The 19,762-nt window shown below is 40.8% G+C and overlaps 1 protein-coding gene across 4 annotated transcripts; it reads left to right on the top strand.

The window, feature by feature from the left end:
• Positions 1–512: 512 nt before the first annotated feature.
• Positions 513–19,719, top strand: pld2 (phospholipase D2). 4 transcript variants are annotated; one of them, XM_071460641.1, is made up of 24 exons: positions 513–653; positions 5,304–5,467; positions 5,552–5,679; positions 7,323–7,465; positions 7,611–7,704; positions 8,303–8,368; positions 8,458–8,516; positions 8,619–8,864; positions 8,966–9,109; positions 9,204–9,287; positions 9,407–9,485; positions 9,600–9,710; positions 9,817–10,026; positions 10,144–10,300; positions 10,417–10,535; positions 10,887–11,000; positions 12,912–13,016; positions 13,530–13,618; positions 13,940–14,053; positions 14,917–14,963; positions 15,268–15,402; positions 16,521–16,674; positions 16,839–16,956; positions 17,068–19,719. In XM_071460641.1, exons 2-24 carry the CDS (start codon positions 5,335–5,337, stop codon positions 17,290–17,292), a joined length of 2,874 nt encoding a protein of 957 aa, XP_071316742.1. In that variant the 5' UTR covers positions 513–653; positions 5,304–5,334; the 3' UTR covers positions 17,293–19,719. The 4 variants fall into 4 exon arrangements, with proteins under 4 accessions (XP_071316742.1, XP_071316743.1, XP_071316745.1 ...); XM_071460642.1 differs by having other exon boundaries at positions 520–653; positions 5,307–5,467; XM_071460644.1 differs by lacking the exon at positions 513–653 and adding an exon at positions 1,023–1,136.
• The last annotated feature ends 43 nt before the right edge of the window (positions 19,720–19,762 follow it).

The following is a 19,762-nucleotide window of genomic DNA, read 5'->3' as shown; positions in this document are numbered from 1 at the left end:
TGTGTGTGTGTGTGTGTGTGTGTGTGTGTGTGTGAAAATCAGATACAGGGCTCGCTGCCGCGGCTTTCATGTTGTAAAAGACTCGCCGGAAATATCGCGATTTTTTCAGTGAATGACGTTGAAAGGTAAAAAAAAAAAAAAAAAAAAAAAAAAAAAGATACCACCAAAGAGTTACTGCTGCCCCTCTCGTCTCCATCCACACATTCCTGTGCGTGTGTTTTCTCCCGATGGCCCCCAGTCACAACTTGTCCTGTCCCTCACGTCCGTGTCTCCTCTCACGTTGCGGCAGCGCAGTCCACGTTTGTCTGCCAGCTTTCTGCACAGCTGCAGGGGAAACCACCCCGCTGTCCGGGTTAATCAGTATGCAGTAAACCCCCACATTATATTGACAATTCATGATTGAAAAAAAAAAAAAAAAAAAACACACAAGAGCGTTGTCGGGCAGAAGTTTCCCCTAAAGCTCTTTCCTTTCCTCCTCATCTGTCCTCCCGGACACTCAATGGGAGGGACTAAAGTGTGCATCACCTACGGGGAACAGACGGACTCTCCTTCATGACCCTGCCTGGAAAACGATGAAATGAAATCTTTGGCCTGAATGTATGTTTACCTCGTCGGAGTCGCCTGTGGATGATCTACCTGCGCTTGAGCTGAGAGTGAGTATCCTTGTAGGCCCCGGCTGGACGCACGCCGCGCTCCTCTCTCGTCCGGGCTGTCGCGGCTTTGCCAGCTGAAATCCGTCCAGATGCAGAAATCACACCACAGCGGATCGGAGACAGGGACCTTGTTCCCGTGCAGATACCGATGCCACTGTCGGGTCAGCTGACATTTGCTGCGTGGTTTTGTGCATTGAGGTGTAGTTTTCTTTGTGGATTGCGGCGTTGTGGGAAACCATCGGGAATTGGGTGGAGACGATAAAACTGAGCTCTCGGCAGTTTCACCCTCCACAGCCGGAGTAGCCTTGATATCCGGAGTGTTAAATGGACTTCACGGCTATAAGTAATGTTGCCTCGGTGGAGGAACAAAGTGGCTCATTAACCCTAACCCTATTCGGGTGTAATGCTTGAGAAAACTTGATCCGATGGAGCAGCACACCATACACCCAATTCAAATTCCCATCAGCTCTCAAAGGCTTAAATGTGCGTGTTTCTTCTCCTAAACGGCCTCTTAAAACACGAAACAACGACTGTGGCCCCTGTGCGTTCAAACGTAAGAAAGGGTGGCGACACGTCGGCTCGGGCAGGAAGAATCGCTATTTTAAAAGGACATTTTGGAAATCTGGGGAAATCCGATGGGGACCACGGCAGGCAGGAGTTGAGTCAGCACTGTTGTTTTAGTCACGTCGGAAATTGTGACAAATACTCAGACCCCGGTCCTTTGATTGCACATTTCACAGTCTGGTGCCTTAGATTCTGCTCAGTTGGCCCTTGAAGGTTGCATGTTGTTTCCAAAGCAACAGGTAAATCGTGCAGACCTTTGTCTAAACACAACTTTCCCCCTAGAGCAGGGGATGGAAACGTGTGTTTGTCAGGGTTATTCATTGAAAATGACTTTTTTTTTTTTTTTTTTTTTAATCAAAATTGCTCTGCATGTACCCTGCTGCCTTGTTGCACAGCTAAGAAATTAGCTATGCTTTAAGTGTAATTTCTGAAGTTTGTTAACATTTAAAATTTAGTAACAATGCACTTCAAGCTGATGAATGAATCAGTCACATCATACGTGCAAGGTCTAGTCACGGTGACTTCATAAGTTTCAAGTCTTTTGCATGGGGGTGCTCTGTTTCACCTGTAAACACCCCCAGCAGTGGTGCAAGTGTGTACTGACCACGCCCAGAGTACACCTCCACATCATCACAGAAAGGTGACAATTTCAACTTATCAGCAAAAAAAAAAAAAAAAAAAGTCCAGCTCTTTAAAGCCCCCCGCATGTATGTGTTTAAGTATTTCTGATGGAATAAGTTTTTCTCTACATAAGTTAGACAATCCCAGTGACTGTTGCAGTCTGTGTTGCTTGATCATTCTCGGTGTCCCCGTTTTTCTTAAGGTTTCCATCTGCATTTCCCTTATGTCGGGCAGGTGGCTCTTTTTTTTTTTTTTTTTTTTTTTTTTTTTTTAATGCAACCAATGGGAGTCTCCAGTTCCTACACATGGGGCCTTTAAATGGCACAAAATTCAAAAACGGCACAAAATTCAAAAGGTTTGTCGGCCAGGAACCATTGATACTGTACACAAACAAATATTGATGCTCACATGACGACTTGGTGTGTAAGATGTGGGTTTCATTAGCACCTCTCTCTGGCCAGTCTGGTTCATGTTATCAAGCACCCTGAGTGGGTGTGGTGTAGTATTTCACAAGTAGGAAACCTGAGTGAATAGTGTAGACTAAGTTTCACTCCATCAAGCTTAAAAAAAAAACAAGACAATCTAGTTAAGACAACCCTAAATTCTTCAGCTTTTAAGGGTAGATTTTTTTTTTTTCCAGATTAACATGACTTTGATCAGTATTTAGTTTTCTCATGCAAGCCAATGTGCTGCACATTATTCATGCTTACTGGCAAGTTTGAGCTTGATTTTCATTTTACTGTAAAGACTGAACAGAGGACAAAAAGTCAACAGAACAAAGAGCTTATTTGGCAGGCCATTGTTTTGCCAACACATCTATCTCAACAAGCAGTTGGATGTGAATTTAAATGACAGGGTTTGATGTCAAGCTGTGAGGCTGAAGGGTCTGAAAAAAGATCTAGGATAATAACTGGAAACAACAACAACAAAAAAAAAAGCATAGGTGGAGAAAGTGTAGAAATAGCTCTGAGAAAATGTCAAATTAGACATTGCCTTAAAACTTCTTCTTCTCATGGGAATCGTGCAGCATCTGGTGAAGATCGGTCTAAATTAGAGTGACTTCATTTCTTCACCAGATGATGGAAACTCGAAGGAATGCTGTTCAGCAATTGTAATAACAAAACACCTAATGGAAATTTGACTGAGGTAACAACACATTTAAGGTACTATTTAATTTTTCACACTAGTGATCCACAGCAAAGCTATGGGTGTACATTTCAGACCTCAGATATGAGCACTGTATTCTCAAATGCATGATCTTCCTCCTGTGACTTAGTTGCTGGCTGTTATCTCAGCTTGAACGGTCTCCTGTATGTTACATCTCTTCATCTGTCACTAGTGTAGAATTAAAAAGCAAGGTCAATAAAAGATCGTTAGTGGTATTGCTTGTAATATTTTGTAGAACCAGTGGGATGTGTGTAGCAGGGGCTGATTTCCTCAGTAATGTTGTGTTTGAATACCTAATAGTTTCACAAAGTCAAAAAATAACCAAAAAAAACTCTTAGCTCACTGTTGATGTTTTAGGTTACACTACAGGAGCAGTTAGCTCTGAGGAAACTGTGATCACCAGAGGGTGCTATAACTAAATCAGAGGATTCTACCTTTTTTAACTCTAAAAATATTTTTAATGAGCTGAAGGATCCCAGAGTGCCTGACAATGGTTTTATTGCAGTTATCTAGTACCTGTCCTTTGCTGTTATTGCCACTCCTCGAGTATTTAGATGGTGCCAATAGCCTTTGGCTGGTACAGTATAGGTGACGTACCCACCCGTGGTCAAGTATGACCTCAGCCTTTACCTGCTTATTCCTCGCCAGGCTCTTGTGTAGTTTCTCAGATGGGCAACGCTCTGGACGGGCTGTCATTTCATAACATGCTCTTTAGAATGCACCAGGAAGTTGGTTTAACATGTTCAGATGTTCACATAATTACAGTAGGTTTTAGTCCCTGTTAAGTGTTGCTTGGTTGACATATTTGTGATTTATTTTTTTAAACAAGGTATTCTTTAATTCTGTATAGTCTAAATGATGCAATGTAGCAAGTGCTTTATTGAAAACGTTTGTAATTGCCTGGTTATTATTTCAAAGACAAGAATAGGTATAACGGTTTTATTTTTAATGGAATCAAAAGTACAATTGAAGACTGATTTTTGCTGGATTGTTTTCTAGCTTAAGCCACTGCTAATCATTTTTAAAAAGTTTTTAAATGTGGTTCTTAGATGTTTGATTCTTGTCTTCATTTCAAACTCTCTCCTTCACACACACACACACACACTGTCACTTAGTACTTAGCCATTCAAAGACAAACCCACATGCTATACAAAAGGGCTCGCACACACCCTTTTCTCTCACTGACAGCTGTGTCCTAGTCCTCTCGTATTTCGCAATGTCGATCACCCGATCAACAGGTAAACGACAGAAGATGCCTGCGGTCCATGGAGGCTCTCTGTTTTTGTCATTTTAACATGTGATACTTCTAACATTGCACAGTCTGTTGTGGACTGTGCTACTGAGTTGTACTCGAATGCCTCTTTCTGTGTGATTGTGTGATGTGTCGCTCTCTTTGAGGATTAGATTCACTTCCTGCTTGCATTGTCAAATCATTTCACTAGCTCTTCAGCTTCTGACTCTCCAAAGAGTTGTGTTATCACATCTGACTCTTGTGTGGTGACAGTGACTGCTGATGCTGGGATTGCTGGTACTGCACATTGCCTTTAGTACTGCCGCTGCCCCTAAAACTACTACTTTTGTTACGAGTGTTGTTGTTATTGTTGCTATTGCTACACAGTATAGCTAATGCTCTGCTACTGCTGCTTCCACTGCTACTTTTACAAACAGTACTGGTGCTACGCATGCTGCCAATATATTTCTCCTGATAATAAAATGCCAAAGAGATGTACCTTTGGAATGACTTCAACTGTCTATTTTTTTCTAGTTTTAAAATAAACCATATAGACAAACACATATAAAACCTAATAAAATGTAAATGGATTAAAAATTTTGATGAAAGTTGCCAACGGCACACTGAACTAAAGCTACACAAAAGTGCTGAATTCCTTTAAGAAATATAAAAACATACTATGATGAAAGGATCTTTTTTTTTTTTTTTATCAAATTGATGCAGCCAAAACCTTACACTTGCGGTCTGTGGTCTTATGTTGTATGTACATTCCTGTAAAATATTGCACTTTTGCCGTTATGTAATAGTCAATCCCTTTCTAGTGAATTTGTTGAGGTGCTGAAATACTGTGAACATCAGGTTTGTGACTTTAACTCTCAATCTGCTGTGCGGGGTTTGAAAAGATTGGCTCTCCGTTTGACATTTGTTTGATCAGTAGTTATGCATGCGAATTTACTGCATTTTATTACGTGTGCTGAGTGATTAATGATAGTTTTATTGCAATCATCTATTACTTGTGGCGCACAAACTCTCCAAGAGAAAATCTCCTTTGTCTTTTGTCTTTGTAGCAGGGCAGCTGGCACTTGCAACAACTGTGCGATGGCCAGTCCAGAGGATGTGATTGAGCCAGTGGCTCAGAGCTCGACAGCACAAAACCTGGGCAGAAGACGCTTCTCCCACGACCTCTACAATCTCAGTCCAGATGAGTTAGATGGCCTCCTGTCCAGTAGTGGTAAGACATTAAACCTGAAGTACAAGCTGCCTATTAAGAACCTCGAATTAATTCATTAAAATGTCATGTTCTTCCAAATCACAGAGGGCCGTCCTTTCCTGGTGGTTCATCACCTTCCTGAAATAAAGGAGGCGGGCGTACCTTACTTAATACCTGGTGTACCTATTACATGCAAAGTGGACAACACAGAGAAGTACACTACTCGCTCGAAGGTACATTTTATTATTTATTTATGTTTTTTATTTTGGTGTTTGTTCATAGGAGATTAGTATGATACAAATCAGGCTGCACGGCCATGACAAAAGAGTGAGATGCACACCAGTGAACCAATTAACAAATGTTTTATTTGGAAAAAAAAAAAAAAAAGGACAATAAACCTAAGAGGAGAACTTAAACTAACAAGTTGTAAGATCAGCAGTGGAAGTGAGTGCATGAGTGAAGCAGTGTATGCGTGCAATGTTGTGTGGTGCAGCAACAGAAACAACACAAACCTAATGCCAACCAAAAACCAAATGGATGTCTCAAGGAGGAGAGGAGAGGGAAGAACTGAGCTCCAGCACAGTTTTAACAGCACTGGCACGCAGGGCCCAGTTGTGCCAGGTTTGCTGCAGAGAGAATCAACCACACAGGAAGCAGCAGATACACAGGGTGGAGAGGGTCGTCACACGTTTTTATAGAAAGCTTTAGATGAGCTTCAAGTTAGAGCACACACATTTATCTTGAATTAGTCATTCAGCCTTTATAACCACCTCGAAACAGTTTCTGCTGTGTAATGTCCTGTAGATCAACTCATGACCAACCATGGTCACTTTTTAACATCTGATTTCAGTGTTATTTTCAAGCTTGGCTAAAAAAAAACCCTGAAGCTAAACTTGACTTTACTGTAATGACATGTCTGTGAGACTTTACTACTCTTGCTACTACTATTGCTACACTTATGAGCCATTTGTTTCAAGTCTTAACAGTGAGCTGTACCTGCACTGAGTTTTTGTTGAACCTCCGTGTGGGTGTTTGAACTTTGAGCTGTGTGTTTTGAGCGAGCAGGCTCAGCTGCTATATTAGCCTTCTGTTGTTCAGACAGAGAGGTATGCTAGAGAGTGGTTTTGCACTGAGTGTAGATGCAATGTTTGGGCTGAACAGGAGAGTATAGTGCTGAGAGTGTTTGAGGAAGTGGGTGTTTCTGGGATGCCTGACTTTACTGCTGCTACCAGGGACCTCGCCTAACAAACATCTGAGTTAATAGGAGCCCTCCTTAGAGCTATGACACATCTACATTCACTATTGAATTATCATGGTACATTTCCACATGGGTATTTACAGTAAAAAGCACAAGAAATCAGTTTGCATTTTATCTCCATGTCTTATCACCTCATGCTCTGATTTTCCTCCAGTATCCAAAGACATGCATGAAACTTAAAATTCTGTTTTAAGCAGGCCCACATGTTATTCCATGTGAAGAAAATGAACATTATGTCACCCAACTATTTGCTGTACATGTCCACTAGATCTTGAAGAACTGCTTTCTGGTTTTAATTTTGATGTACTGCTTTTACCAAATAAAGTTTTACAGTGCAATGGGCATCTATAATTGACACTTTGGGTGTAAATTGAGGTAAAGCAAAATGTCACCATAGGAGATAATAAGGAAGGATGTAAATAAGACTGAGGCTCTTAGAAAAAAGGTTAATTCAAACAATCATTTATGAAGAATTTGTCTGATAAAGTCAAAACTTTAGTAAATAAATAATTTAAAATTCAGTAAATACTAGTCAATCATTTTGCTTTCTTCAGTAATTGATTTTCATCCTTTTACACAGTCATGGTTATGTACTTCATTTCAATAATGTCCATCCAGGTCCATGTAGGCACCCTGTACACTGTGCGGCTAACACATGGTCCTTTCCACTGGACAGTGAAGAGGAAGTACAAGCACTTCCAGGAGCTGCATCGAGACCTTTATAAACACAGGATGATGATTCACTTGCTGCCTCTGGGAAGGTCAGTGTAACCAATCTATTTATCTTGATCATGCAAATCAGCCTCTCACTCTGAGAAATGTGCCATCCCAGTCCAAGTGCTTTGAGTTTTTGGTGACAGATTTCTCAATCACCGACTATTTTGAATATTCAAATTTCTCTCAAAGATTTGCAAAGGAGAGGCAGCAGCTCAGAACCATGTCAGAGGAAATGCCCAGCCTGCATGGGACTGAACGGACCAGAAGGACCTCCAGCAAAATGGTACCAAACAAACCAGTCAGACACATGTATAGTATATACAGTGTATACAGTTTGAAATACTCCTTTGAATGCACATATACAATGTGTCTAGAATTGTGGGAAGTTTTTAAAATGTATTTCATTTAAAATAAGAGAAGGGCTCCGACTTACACCAATGTTTCCTACTGCACTGAAGCTGTTGACCCTCACTTGTAAGTCACTTTGGATAAAAGTGTCTGCTAAATGAGTATATGTAAATATAATGTAAATGTTTTTGCAGCGTTGGTTGGAGCTGTAGTTCCTGCTCAGGCTGATATGTTCATAAATTTCTTTTTAAAATACTGATCAACTTAATACCATAGATATTCTGTTAACCTCACAAGGAAATATTGTGTGTATTTCAGGTGTGCCACTGTGCAAAAAGCACAATTGTATTGTTTTCATGCCCAAAAATTACTGTAATAATAATGACAATAAGTAATAAATTATATTTTAAACATATTGTTGCAAATCTGCTCTATACAACAAAAAACTTCAGACAATCTCACTGACCCACTGTCCCTCTCTGACTGCTGTGCATTAAGTTGCATTTCAAAATGTTATCACTTTTCTATTGCAGAAATACCTTGAGGAATACCTGAATGGTCTGCTGGAGAACACATTCTGTAGGAACGATCACAGCATGGTAATAGCAATGATACACAAACATACATAACCCTCATATAAATTGGATGTCGTGCAGTGTGTTTACATTGTCTCTTGTCTTTTTGTCAGCTGGAATTCCTCTCTGTTGGTGCTCTCTCCTTCGTCACTGATCTTGGGCCCAAAGGCTTGTAAGCAAACATCTTGAGAGTGTTTGAGATACAAGGGAGAGTGGGGAAGTGACAAAGTTCTTGGTAGAGCTTTATTGTGCAACATCTGTCAACTTTTCTCAGGGAGGGGCCCATCTTCAAGAGGTCAGGGGGTCACCGAATCCAAGGCCTGAACTGCACTGGCCATCATCAGTTCTGCTTCCGCTGGTCCCGCCGGTGGCTGGTGGTGAAAGACTCCTTCCTGATGTATATGAATCGAGACAACGGCTGTATCAACTTTGTGTTGCTGTTTGACCCCGAGTTCAAAGTGAAAGTGGGCCGTGCTTACACAGACACGAAATATGGAGTCTGCTTTGAGAACTTCACTCGGTATGCCAGAGATGTGTTTGCCTATGTACTCAGGATTACAGTAGAAGTCTGGGGTTAGGTTGTTGTTACAGTACATGAACGGCCTGTTTGTTTTTAATCAGGAGTCTGATCATCAAATGCAGCAGTTATAGACAAGCTCATTGGTGGAGTCATGAAATCAACCGGCTGGCAGAATCCTGCGACTTTCTCAAAGTGCAACGCTTTGAGGGGTTTGCACCACCACGTGAGAATACACTCACTAAATGGTGAGATATGCAGTCTACCTTAGATTTACAACTATCTGTCTCCAGATCTTGTCCTTATTCATTAAACTGTGTGGTTTATTGATATTGTTTAAAGGTATGTGAATGGAAGCAGCTACTTTGCAGACCTGGCTGATGCTCTCGAACAAGCCAAGCAGGAAATCTTCATCACAGATTGGTGGTAAGTGTCAGCAAGATCAGGATTTAGTGAAAACAAAAAGTTCCATGTAAATTCACCATTATAATGTTTAAGCTACATATGAAGAACATTTCTAATGTGAATAATGTCTTTTCTCTCAGGCTCAGCCCTGAAGTTTTCCTAAAGAGACCACCAACTGATAACTACTGGCGCCTGGATGAGATACTCAAGCGCAAAGCAGTAAGGATTCTCTCCATCTTGTTCTTCTCTTTTACAAGAATGGAAATGATTTTCAAATTTCACATTACCCGTTTTTCCACATGGCATCACCTCTCTTTGAACCTTTTCCTGCAGGAACAAGGAGTCAAAGTGTGTGTTCTGCTGTACAAAGAGGTAGAGCTGGCACTTGGCATCAACAGTGAGCACAGCAAGAGGGCTCTTATGAATATGCACCCAAACATCAAGGTCTGTCACCTCACTGCATAATGTGATACACAGAGAAAGGCTACACAATTACCAGAGGCCTCATCTCATGTTTTGACCTCAATATTACCCCCTTTACATCCATCAGGTAATGCGGCATCCTGACCACGTGTCGTCTGTGGTGTTCCTATGGGCTCACCATGAAAAGATGGTGGCCATTGACCAAACAGTGGCCTTTGTCGGGGGGTTAGACCTGGCGTTTGGGAGGTGGGATGACAGCCAGTACCGGCTGACTGACCTGGGTTTGACAGAGACGTCCATCAGTCTAACTGAGGAGGAGCCAGGGGGAGATACAGGAGTAAGAACAAGAAGTCTTTTGACTGATTGCCACTAATCAATCATGAATATGTTAAGTTCGTGAACCAGTGTACTTTTACACTCCCTCCAGATGCTAATGGGTGTTTCTGTTAATCAGGATAATGCTGTGGCTGATGGTCCAAAACCATCAGAACCAGATAAAGAAGCAGAGCAGGACCCTGAGGGTCTGACCAGCAACACTAAACTGTGGCTTGGCAAAGACTACAGCAACTTTATCAGGAAAGACTGGGTTCAACTGGACAGACCGTTTGAAGGTACATTACCTAATCTCCTTCATTATCACACACACACACACACACACACACACATGCAAACACACTGAGAGTCTCTAAACCGGGAAGTGAAAGGACTGCTTTTCATACTTGTTCAGATAACATCGACCGCACTCAAGTTCCTCGCATGCCGTGGCGTGATCTGTCTGCAGCTATTCATGGCAGAGCTGCCAGGGATGTAGCGCGCCACTTCATTCAGCGCTGGAACTTCACCAAGGTCTGACTCAAAGGGAAGCTGTGCAATTTCAAAGCTACCTGGGATTTACTGTCATAGTTTTGACCTGAATATCTATAGGTTACCATAATATTGTAAACTTCCTCATCATTTCAGAGTTAGTTAAAGTTAATAAAAGTTAATATCCAAAATTTGAGACTTTTATTGTTGTGGCCCTTTGTAGGCTGTTTTCTACAATTTCTACAATGTTGTGCTACTGATGTATGAAAATATGACTCAGATAGTAAGAAGTAAAATAAACTTTTAAATATGACTTGACTAACAGAAAGGAACGTGACTAACAGGAAGAGGAAAAAAAATCTGGCTACCATTGATTTGTTTCCTCTTCTCTAGATCTTTAAAAGCAAGTACAAGGACGACTTCTACCCTTACCTTCTTCCCAAGTCTCAGTGCACTGCTGACTCGCTCTCATTCACTGTGCCTGGGTCCAAGAAAGCCAAAGTGCAGGTATTTATGCACACACATCCACCACAAATGTAGTCAGTATATGTGCAACACCTGTGCAAAACGCAGTGTTACGTTGTGTTGTGCTGTGTTATGTTATGTTTCGTTATATGGGATGTCATCAGAGAAAACAGGAAAAAGGGGCATAGGAATCATTTATACTGGATAATTTGATTGAAACGAACCCACAGTTAAAATCATTTTAAAATGTTGACCAAAAAAAAGTAAGAAATGCACAAAATAGACTATTAAGAAACACAAATAAGGATTGGTGTGTAGCAGTGCAAAAGAAACACTACTATTGTAGACTTGTCACACTGCCAGGTTCAGTTATCTGGGCAATACAGTGCTTTTCGGCCTCCAGTCTCCTATACAAAGACTGTTCCAATGAGACCTTAGCAATCCAGATAAATCAGGCTTCCAAGAGATACCAGGGATAAGCTTCACACTAATGCCATCCAGAAACCCGGGTGTCCTGCACACAAAATCAAGCCTGGCTCCTTTATATCCATGATAACACAGAAAACCACCAGAGTATTTGTGGTGTGGTTTACTGTACGTGTGGCAAATGATCTTTGGTGTCACTCAAGCCACAAGTCCCACTGGGATCTTCTGAAGAGGTCTTCTATTAGGGTTGGAAACTCTCATTGTCAACAAAGCCATTAAATTCACACATTTAGCATTCATAAAAGAAACCATGCCGCTGATCATCTCGATTTTAATGTAGAGAAATTAGTGAAATGACTAATGACTGTAGACAAACAAGACCGCTGGCAAGGAGATTGAAGGCCACTACTGGCTTTCACTCTGCATTGTACATTGTGTGACACAAAGTCAGATCCAGCAGGAAATCAGACGGATTTATTTACAGTACAACAAAGAGACAGTGTTCTGGCGTTTGAAATGCAGCTAAAGTATTCAGAGTTGTTTGCAGCAGCAGATGGTGGAACAAGAGTAGAGCCTGTGGAACAAAATCACTTCCAACATGTTTATCCTGTTCACCAAAGCCAGAGAAAACAAATGCTCTGCCAAGGACAGGGAGGGAGGACAAGTGGAAGTATCTTATTTGCAATAGGCTCCATGGCAATCTTGGTCCAGATTATGAGAAACGTCAGCATTAGCAACTGGCATGAGACAGAGGCCTTCACTCTCTGATTTAATCACATATCAAGATAATGCTAAAGATGCTACATGTTACATGCTACATAAAGTTATTTGGATACAGTGAAGGTAAAATAGTAAGAAGTTAAAATAGTGTATATCACATGTAAGAAACATTTTAGTCCTGCACAGTCCCAAATATTTTCATACTATCAGCAAAATTATTGTGACTCAGCATCAGCTGCTATGGTTTTGGAGTGTTCAGATAGTCAGTGTTTGGTAACTATAGCTTTTGCTGTCTGTATTTTCTTACTGTGTTAAGGGCGGTGGCCTCCCTTCCATGCCCCAGCTCTCCAATCAGCTTTTGTTGCTCCTTTATTCAGGTTTCAGGGGCGGTGTGTTAGAGCTCCAACAGTGTTTTGTTAGAGCTGCATTCCCCAATCCAACCATCTCTGTAAACTGAGCAGAAATGAATGCAAAAGGCTCACGCTCTATGCATCACAAACACTACAAAAGCACTACAGTGAATGCAGCAGTTTCAGTTTTCACATGCAGAAAATCAAGTGAAGCTTATTAGTCATAAACCAGCACTTGGATGTTTCTATTATTCTGGGTGACACCGATAAAAGGAAGACGTGTGCTATGGCTTGATTGTAATGTGCATACACCATAGGGAAAAGTAAGGGTGGCAGACGTTTGTGTAGTAATGGCAAAAATTGTGAGGTCTTTCTTGTGAAATGTTCTGAAAAATATGCGACACACAGTATATGCAATGACAGAGAGTCTTTTAGTTTTTACGTGTCATTTTCTCAGGTGTTGCGCTCTGCTGATCGATGGTCAACTGGAACCTGTGAGAACTCAATTCTGAACGCCTACATCCACACCATCGAGAGCAGCGAACACTACATCTACATCGAGGTAATGCGGGAGTGTCCCAGCTATTTACAGACAAAATATCTGTCTATGATTTATTTTACATCTCAGCGTTTAAACAGACACATCCTGTTGCAGTCAGTGTTGTGCTTCTAAATTGGCAGTGGTACAATCAAAGGGCATCCATTGCAAAAAAACCAAAAACAAAATGGCACTGTACCCTCAAATACTTTTAGTAGTATCACCTGAGAATGTTTTTTTTTCTTTTTCTTTTTTTTTTTTTAAATATATAAAGAAAGAAAGATGCAAGACATTTGTTTCTACTTTTGAAGTATACACTGGCCTTCCTTTATTTTTAATCTTTCTGCCTGTGACGCTCATTTACGTACCATTTGACACATTAATTTCACATCACTGAGAGATTCTGTGGCCAGTGTGAGTCTAATCATGAGGTTTTATGAGCCTGAACACAGCCATATCTCACTTCCTTGCCAGCTACCCACCTGTTGTAGCCCTCACCTCATACCAAGCCACCATCTGCCTTCTCTCTGCCCTTAGAACCAGTTCTTCATCAGCTGTGCCGACGGGAAGACCGTTCATAACGGGATTGGCGATGCAATTGTGAAGCGAATCCTGCGTGCTCACAGGTCTGGTTGGAGTGTACAAGCCAGATTTATGTGGCTTCATTCATGTTTTTATACACGCATTCCTGAACCTTGGAAGTTACAAAGCAGCTTTTCAGAAAATCTGTGCTCAAGGTGGATTAAGACACGTTCAACCGAGCACAGCAAAGAGTGCATTTCAGCGTTTACCCGTTTGACTGAAAAGACTGAAACTAATTTGTTAAACAAAGTGAGTGAAACGAATCATAAGGTAGAGATGTGAGTGAAATGAGCAGTCAGTTTTTACTAATGTTTGAGGAGCATGCTTGTATGCAATGTACATGTTATCATTGTGTGTTACTGCAGAGAGCAGAAGAAGTACAGAGTGTTTGTGGTGGTTCCTCTGCTTCCTGGATTTGAGGGAGACATCAGTGCAGGTGGTGGAAATGCCATCCAAGCTATTCTGCACTTCACTTACAGGTGAGATCATCATCGTTCTGCACTCAGCCCAGTCAGAGCAAGCACGATAACAACCTCTGAACTGCAGAGACTCAAGAGACGTTTCCAATCATATTTACTTGTAGTAAATATGGGTTTCTCTTCATCCATTATCTATACCGCTTATCCATACAGGGTTGAGGGGGGGCTGAAGCCAATCCCAGCTGACACTGGGCGAGGGTGGGGTACACCCTGGACCCTGGTCTATCACAGGGCTGACATATAGAGACAAACAACCACTCACACTCACATTCATACTTACAGGCAATTTAGAATCTCCATTTAACCTAATGTGCATGTCTTTGGACTGTGGGAGGCTGGAGTACCCAGAGGGAACCCACACACACACAGGGGGATCATGCAAACTCCACACAGAAAGGCCCCAGAACCTTCGTGGTTTGAGGCGACAGTGCTAACCACTGCACCACCGTGCCACCCTGGATATATCTCATTTATACTAAAATGATGGAGTTTACACGTTCCATGTCTTCGAGACCTCTTCATTACTCTGCCTCTGAAACTCCTTCAACAAAAACTGAACATTATGAACTTTCATGAAGGAAGATTTAATTCAGGGCTGTTGCATTAGATTGCATTAGTTTTAGCTGGGTATACCGAATTAAATGTCAACTGAGTGTACTCTGCAAATCGAAACACTAAAGTAGGGTTTACTCAAATTGAAAATTTGAAATTAGAAAATGTCCCATTTATTTGTCTACCATGCATCAGATTTCCAAGACCATTGTGAATGTGACCACTGTTTTATCATATGTCAGGATATATAGTTAGATTATTGTGCTACATTGTGTTAATTATTTAATTCTAATGCAATTTTAATGTCCTAGGACCATGTGCCGAGGGGAACACTCCATCCTGTCAAGGCTTAGTGAAGGTGAGTTTCCGGTCACTTACCTGCTGTCACTTCAATTAAAAAAAAACACCTCCCATCACAAAACGCCACCTGCTTCCTCTCTAACGTGGGTCTCTTTCTTTCCCCTCGCATTGCTCCTTTAAACTGAAGCTGCTGGTACTAGGTATCTCCTTACACCTTTCTGGTTTAATCCTTGACTTATTCCTCTTCTTTTCACATCTACTTTAACACGTGTTAAATGTCTACATGAGTTTCTTTTTCATACATCTTCACTGTATTTTTATATTATCTCTACTGAATAATGTCAATCTACTTTGTTCCCCAGTTGAAGACAAGTGGACAGAGTACATCACACTCTGTGGCCTGAGAACACATTCCCAGCTCTCCCAGTCACTTGTCACAGAGCTCATCTATGTTCACAGCAAGACTCTCATTGCTGATGATCGCTGTTACATCATTGGTGAGTCACTCACTCAACGATAGAGATCATTTTGACCTTGAGTCATGTAGATGTATCCGAATTTCCTTTCAATGTAGCTATGAAGCTGTAGTGTAAGTAAATCAATGCGATTTGGCTTTAGTTTCATGGCACCTTACAAAAATGGCAAATTTAACTGTGGTGGAATGAAAATATGCATGTAAATAAATATATGGACATTTAGTTATAAGACTGAACAATGAGGAGGATGAAATGTGTAACGGAAGTGTAAGCTCCTGAAGTAGGGTGTACTAAAGCACAGTGGCCAGGGAACAGCCAGATCAAGTAATGAAGGACAATGTACAGTATGTGGATTAAAAAGATGCACAAATAGCAAGGATCTTATTTTGAGATCAATTTAATTGTTTCAGTTGTCTTAAAGTTATAAACCAAAATTTTTGTGAAATTAAACCCAATTTTTGATACTACTTATCATTTCTTTGCCAGTAGTCATTCACTTTATCTACTTTCTGTAATTACCACATTATACAGTAGTTTCATTCTTGGTGGTCGAGTCCACCGTTCCCGCACTGGATTCAAATTGCCTTCACACTGACAAGGGATCCCCGGGAAACAATGCATGCATGTAATCCAGCGTTACTGTTTGTAATTTCATCTCACTGATACTGTTCACTCTCCCAACGAGCTGTATCAAGTTACTGCGAATTCAAAACAAACATATGTTCACATTAATAGCATTCAACCGTCGAAACACGGGAGGACCTTCATTGTGAGGCATTCACAGGCAAACCAATGTGTTTATCACCGAATTAGTGAACTCTGTGTTTGTTCATCAAAAATGCTACAAGGACTGAAATCTTAGGTATCATAACTTTACACCACAAACTGAATGATGTAAAACTAAATTTATACTATAAAACTTATATCAGGAAACTTAAATCTCTGTTTTGTAGAATTTCTTCTGCAAACCTCATGATTTGTTTTTTGTACTTAATTCACAATAGATCACATTGTATATTATATAAAATATAAACCCATAACATTTCATTTCAAATCCTGAAAAGCTGAACTCATTCTGAAGAATATTTTCCATTGTGATGACAGACTGTGAATGCTTGTACACTGCGCTTGTGTTCCAGGATCAGCCAACATCAACGACCGCAGCATGCTGGGCAGTAGAGACAGTGAGTTGGCAGTGTTTGTGGAAGATGAAGAGAGGGTCTCATCCGTCATGGGAGGGGAGGAGTATCAGGCAGGACCTCTCGCACTTGCTCTGCGCAAAGAGTGTTTCAGGTCAGTACAGTGACATTGTGTATGTATGACTATGAATGGGTACTACCCCAAGATGTGACAGAGTTTTCAAGGGAGTATGTTACCTACCTGTCTGTGATGACAAACCTCAAGACTAGCAAAGCTCTCATACTGAACTTTTGGCTGCTGTTTCGTTCCCTTACCAGTGTTCTTGTTGGAGCTTCCTCGGACCCCAGTATCAATATTGATGATCCTATCAGTGATGATTTCTTCTTCGTGGTCTGGAATGCCTCTGCTAAACTGAATGCCACAATTTATGACAAGGTATAAATTAAACTAAAGGTTGCATATCCTAAATCATCATCTTTGGACCTTTTTCTTCCTGACAGTGTAGTCTCAGTTTTCATACCTCTCCTTTGTCCTGCTGTGATACAGGTCTTCAGATGCCTGCCCCACAACACTGTCCACAACATGCGAGAGCTGAAGGAGTACTCCAGCAAGGAGCGCCTCTGCGACACAGACCCTGAGCAGGCCATAGAGGAGCTGAAGGCCGTCCGCGGGCTGCTGGTCCACTTCCCCCTGAGGTTCCTGTGTGAGGAGAACCTGCTGCCTCCACTGGGCACTAAAGAGGGCATGGCTCCTGTAGGGCTGTGGACATAACCGCAACTCAGGCCAGATCAGACCACTACATAACAGTTAAAGGGCTACTGTACCACATGCTCCTCCTTGTAGTTTGTTCAGCACAATACACTAGAGTAGTTACAGCCCCGGCCCTTCACTAGTGAGGATAGGGCATCACTTTAACACAATGTATTTGTTAATCTTTTAATAATGTTTTTTACATTGTATTTTTGACTGATGATAGGCTAGGCTGAACATAACCCCTGAAATGTAGATTTTATGACGATTGATAACCTGTTACAACAGTAGTTTAACCTGTACTGGTCAGTTTGTTCATGATGGCAGTGTCAGCATCATAATTTCTACAGTGCAGTCTGAATTGCAGGGCTGGCAGTGGTGCAAAACACACGTAAATGAATGTATGAGTCAGGAGAGGATTGCAAGGTTGTATCGGAAATCGAGCATCTCACATGATCTGGGAACATAGTGTACATTTATTGGTGCAAGGTTTTTGGGTGGGTGGGTGGCTCTGTCTCTCTCTCTATCTCTTTCTCTCTCACACGCTCACTCTCTCCCTTTGAGGCTTCACCTCTCACTGCAGTGCCAGCAAATCTGTCAGAACATTTGTGGTTGTTATGGTGACGGATATAAAGAGATGACTGGATCGGAGCTGAAATAAAGGCTGGATAGGACAGAAAAGGGAGAGCGCTGATAAGAAGGATAACTTGCTAAATCGGGATGGTGTACCGGAAAATAGAAGTTAATATGCTGAAAGATGATCGACAGTATCCGTGGAAGCGAAGTCATTTAAAAATGTTTGGGATTTGATATGATGAGGAGGAGAAGCTGAAAGAAGGAAAGAAAAGGAGGATAATTAAAGGGTGTTTTACTGTTAATTGTCACATTTTTTTTTATTTTTAAAGAATCACCATGACAACCAATGAATTAGAACATTCCACTATCCACTTGGTTTTGAGGAAGCTGTGTAAAGCAGAGACACGTATCGTTTGACCACTGCATCTCTCAGCTATTTGCATGTGAGTGTCCAGGTGCCATTCAGTTAATTTGATTTCCTTGCATTGCACATTTGTTAAGGTGCATTACATTTAACCATAACACTGTAACTGGGTAGTGACGTTATTTGGCTTTCTGTTGTGGCGCAATGATCATGTTTAGAGCAGTATCAAGTCATATTTTAAATCTCAAGGTGCAAAGATCTTGAGATTTTCTTTGATACAAAATCGTGTTATTCTCTTGAAACCTGTTAATTCCTTTTACTGAGCCATGAGATATTGAGTGACCACTATTGGACAATTGGAAAAAGTTTTGCACTGGACAAATATGTAGCATTGATGGTAAATGTAGGCTGGCAATCTCCCCCTATTGCATTGACTGATGCGGAAAAATCGTGTAATAATTCAACATAACATACAAAAGATGCTGACTTCCTCATTTAGAAAAAACAGGACATGGGTTTATTTTTATGCAATAACAATGTAATATGTATGTTTCTTCATAAAAACTGCCCAAGTTTTATCGGTGCTTCTGTAAAGCACCTCTATCATATCTACATTTTTGGAGATAACAGACAGACAATGGGTGGCAAGTGATACTTATGATTAGGGATGTCTGTTACATATTTTTAGCCTTTTGGAGATGTTGCTGTCAAACTTTGAAATATGTGAAAAGAACTGTCCTATGTATTTGAAAGAGATCTCTGTGTCAACTGATGATGTAGAGTGATGGATTGATGTGCATGTCAAAATCCAGGTGATCATCCTCGTTGAACCTATGACAGAGCTAGTGAAATTGCACAGACGGCCTCATAAGCTTTCAAGACATCCTACAAGTCTTAGCTATACTACCTAGGTGGTTCCAGTGCAGACTTTTTCCTGAATGTGACACATGACAAGTGTCGCAGATGAACGCCGCCTCGCTCCACTTGAAGCACCCTTCACAGAAGAGCCAGTAAAACCATCTGTGTTTAGAGATGGTGCACTGCTGGCTTCAGAACTATTCAACCTTTCCTTTGGAAGGTATCAGAAAGCCACTAATGAATCTGTGCACTCTAGGATTCATCATATTTTCCTTTTTTATAAAGCACAAAGTAGTTGCCTTGACTGGTGTTCTTAGTTTAAAGATTCCACTTAGATGTCTTTGATATACTGAAAAGTGACCTTACACTGTTTCCATCATGAATTTTATTTCTATTTGACTACTAGCCAGCATTACCAATATATTTTTATCAATATATTACTAGTTGAAACTTTTTGTCTTTTTTAACTCATACATCCCTTACAGTCACCAAGTGAAATCATTGTGTATGCATATCTGTATGTCTAGATTATTAACTTGAAGTAACTAATGTATAAGTTTCTAACACTCAGGGGTAGAGAGATAATAAATACAGTTGTACAACTTTATTGTAGTTTATTTTTATTTTTTTCCTTAATAAACTTGTTTTTTTGAAATTTTAAAGCAAATATCTGCTTTTACTTTGATTTTTAAA

The sequence above is a fragment of the Trachinotus anak genome, unplaced genomic scaffold, assembly GCF_046630095.1.
Source record: "Trachinotus anak isolate AG129_WGS33_773 ecotype Australia unplaced genomic scaffold, CSIRO_AGI_Tana_v1 ptg000024l, whole genome shotgun sequence".
NCBI lineage: Eukaryota > Metazoa > Chordata > Actinopteri > Carangiformes > Carangidae > Trachinotus > Trachinotus anak.
The sequence above is the reverse complement of the archived record's forward strand: the minus strand, read 5'-3'. Positions and strand labels throughout refer to the sequence as shown.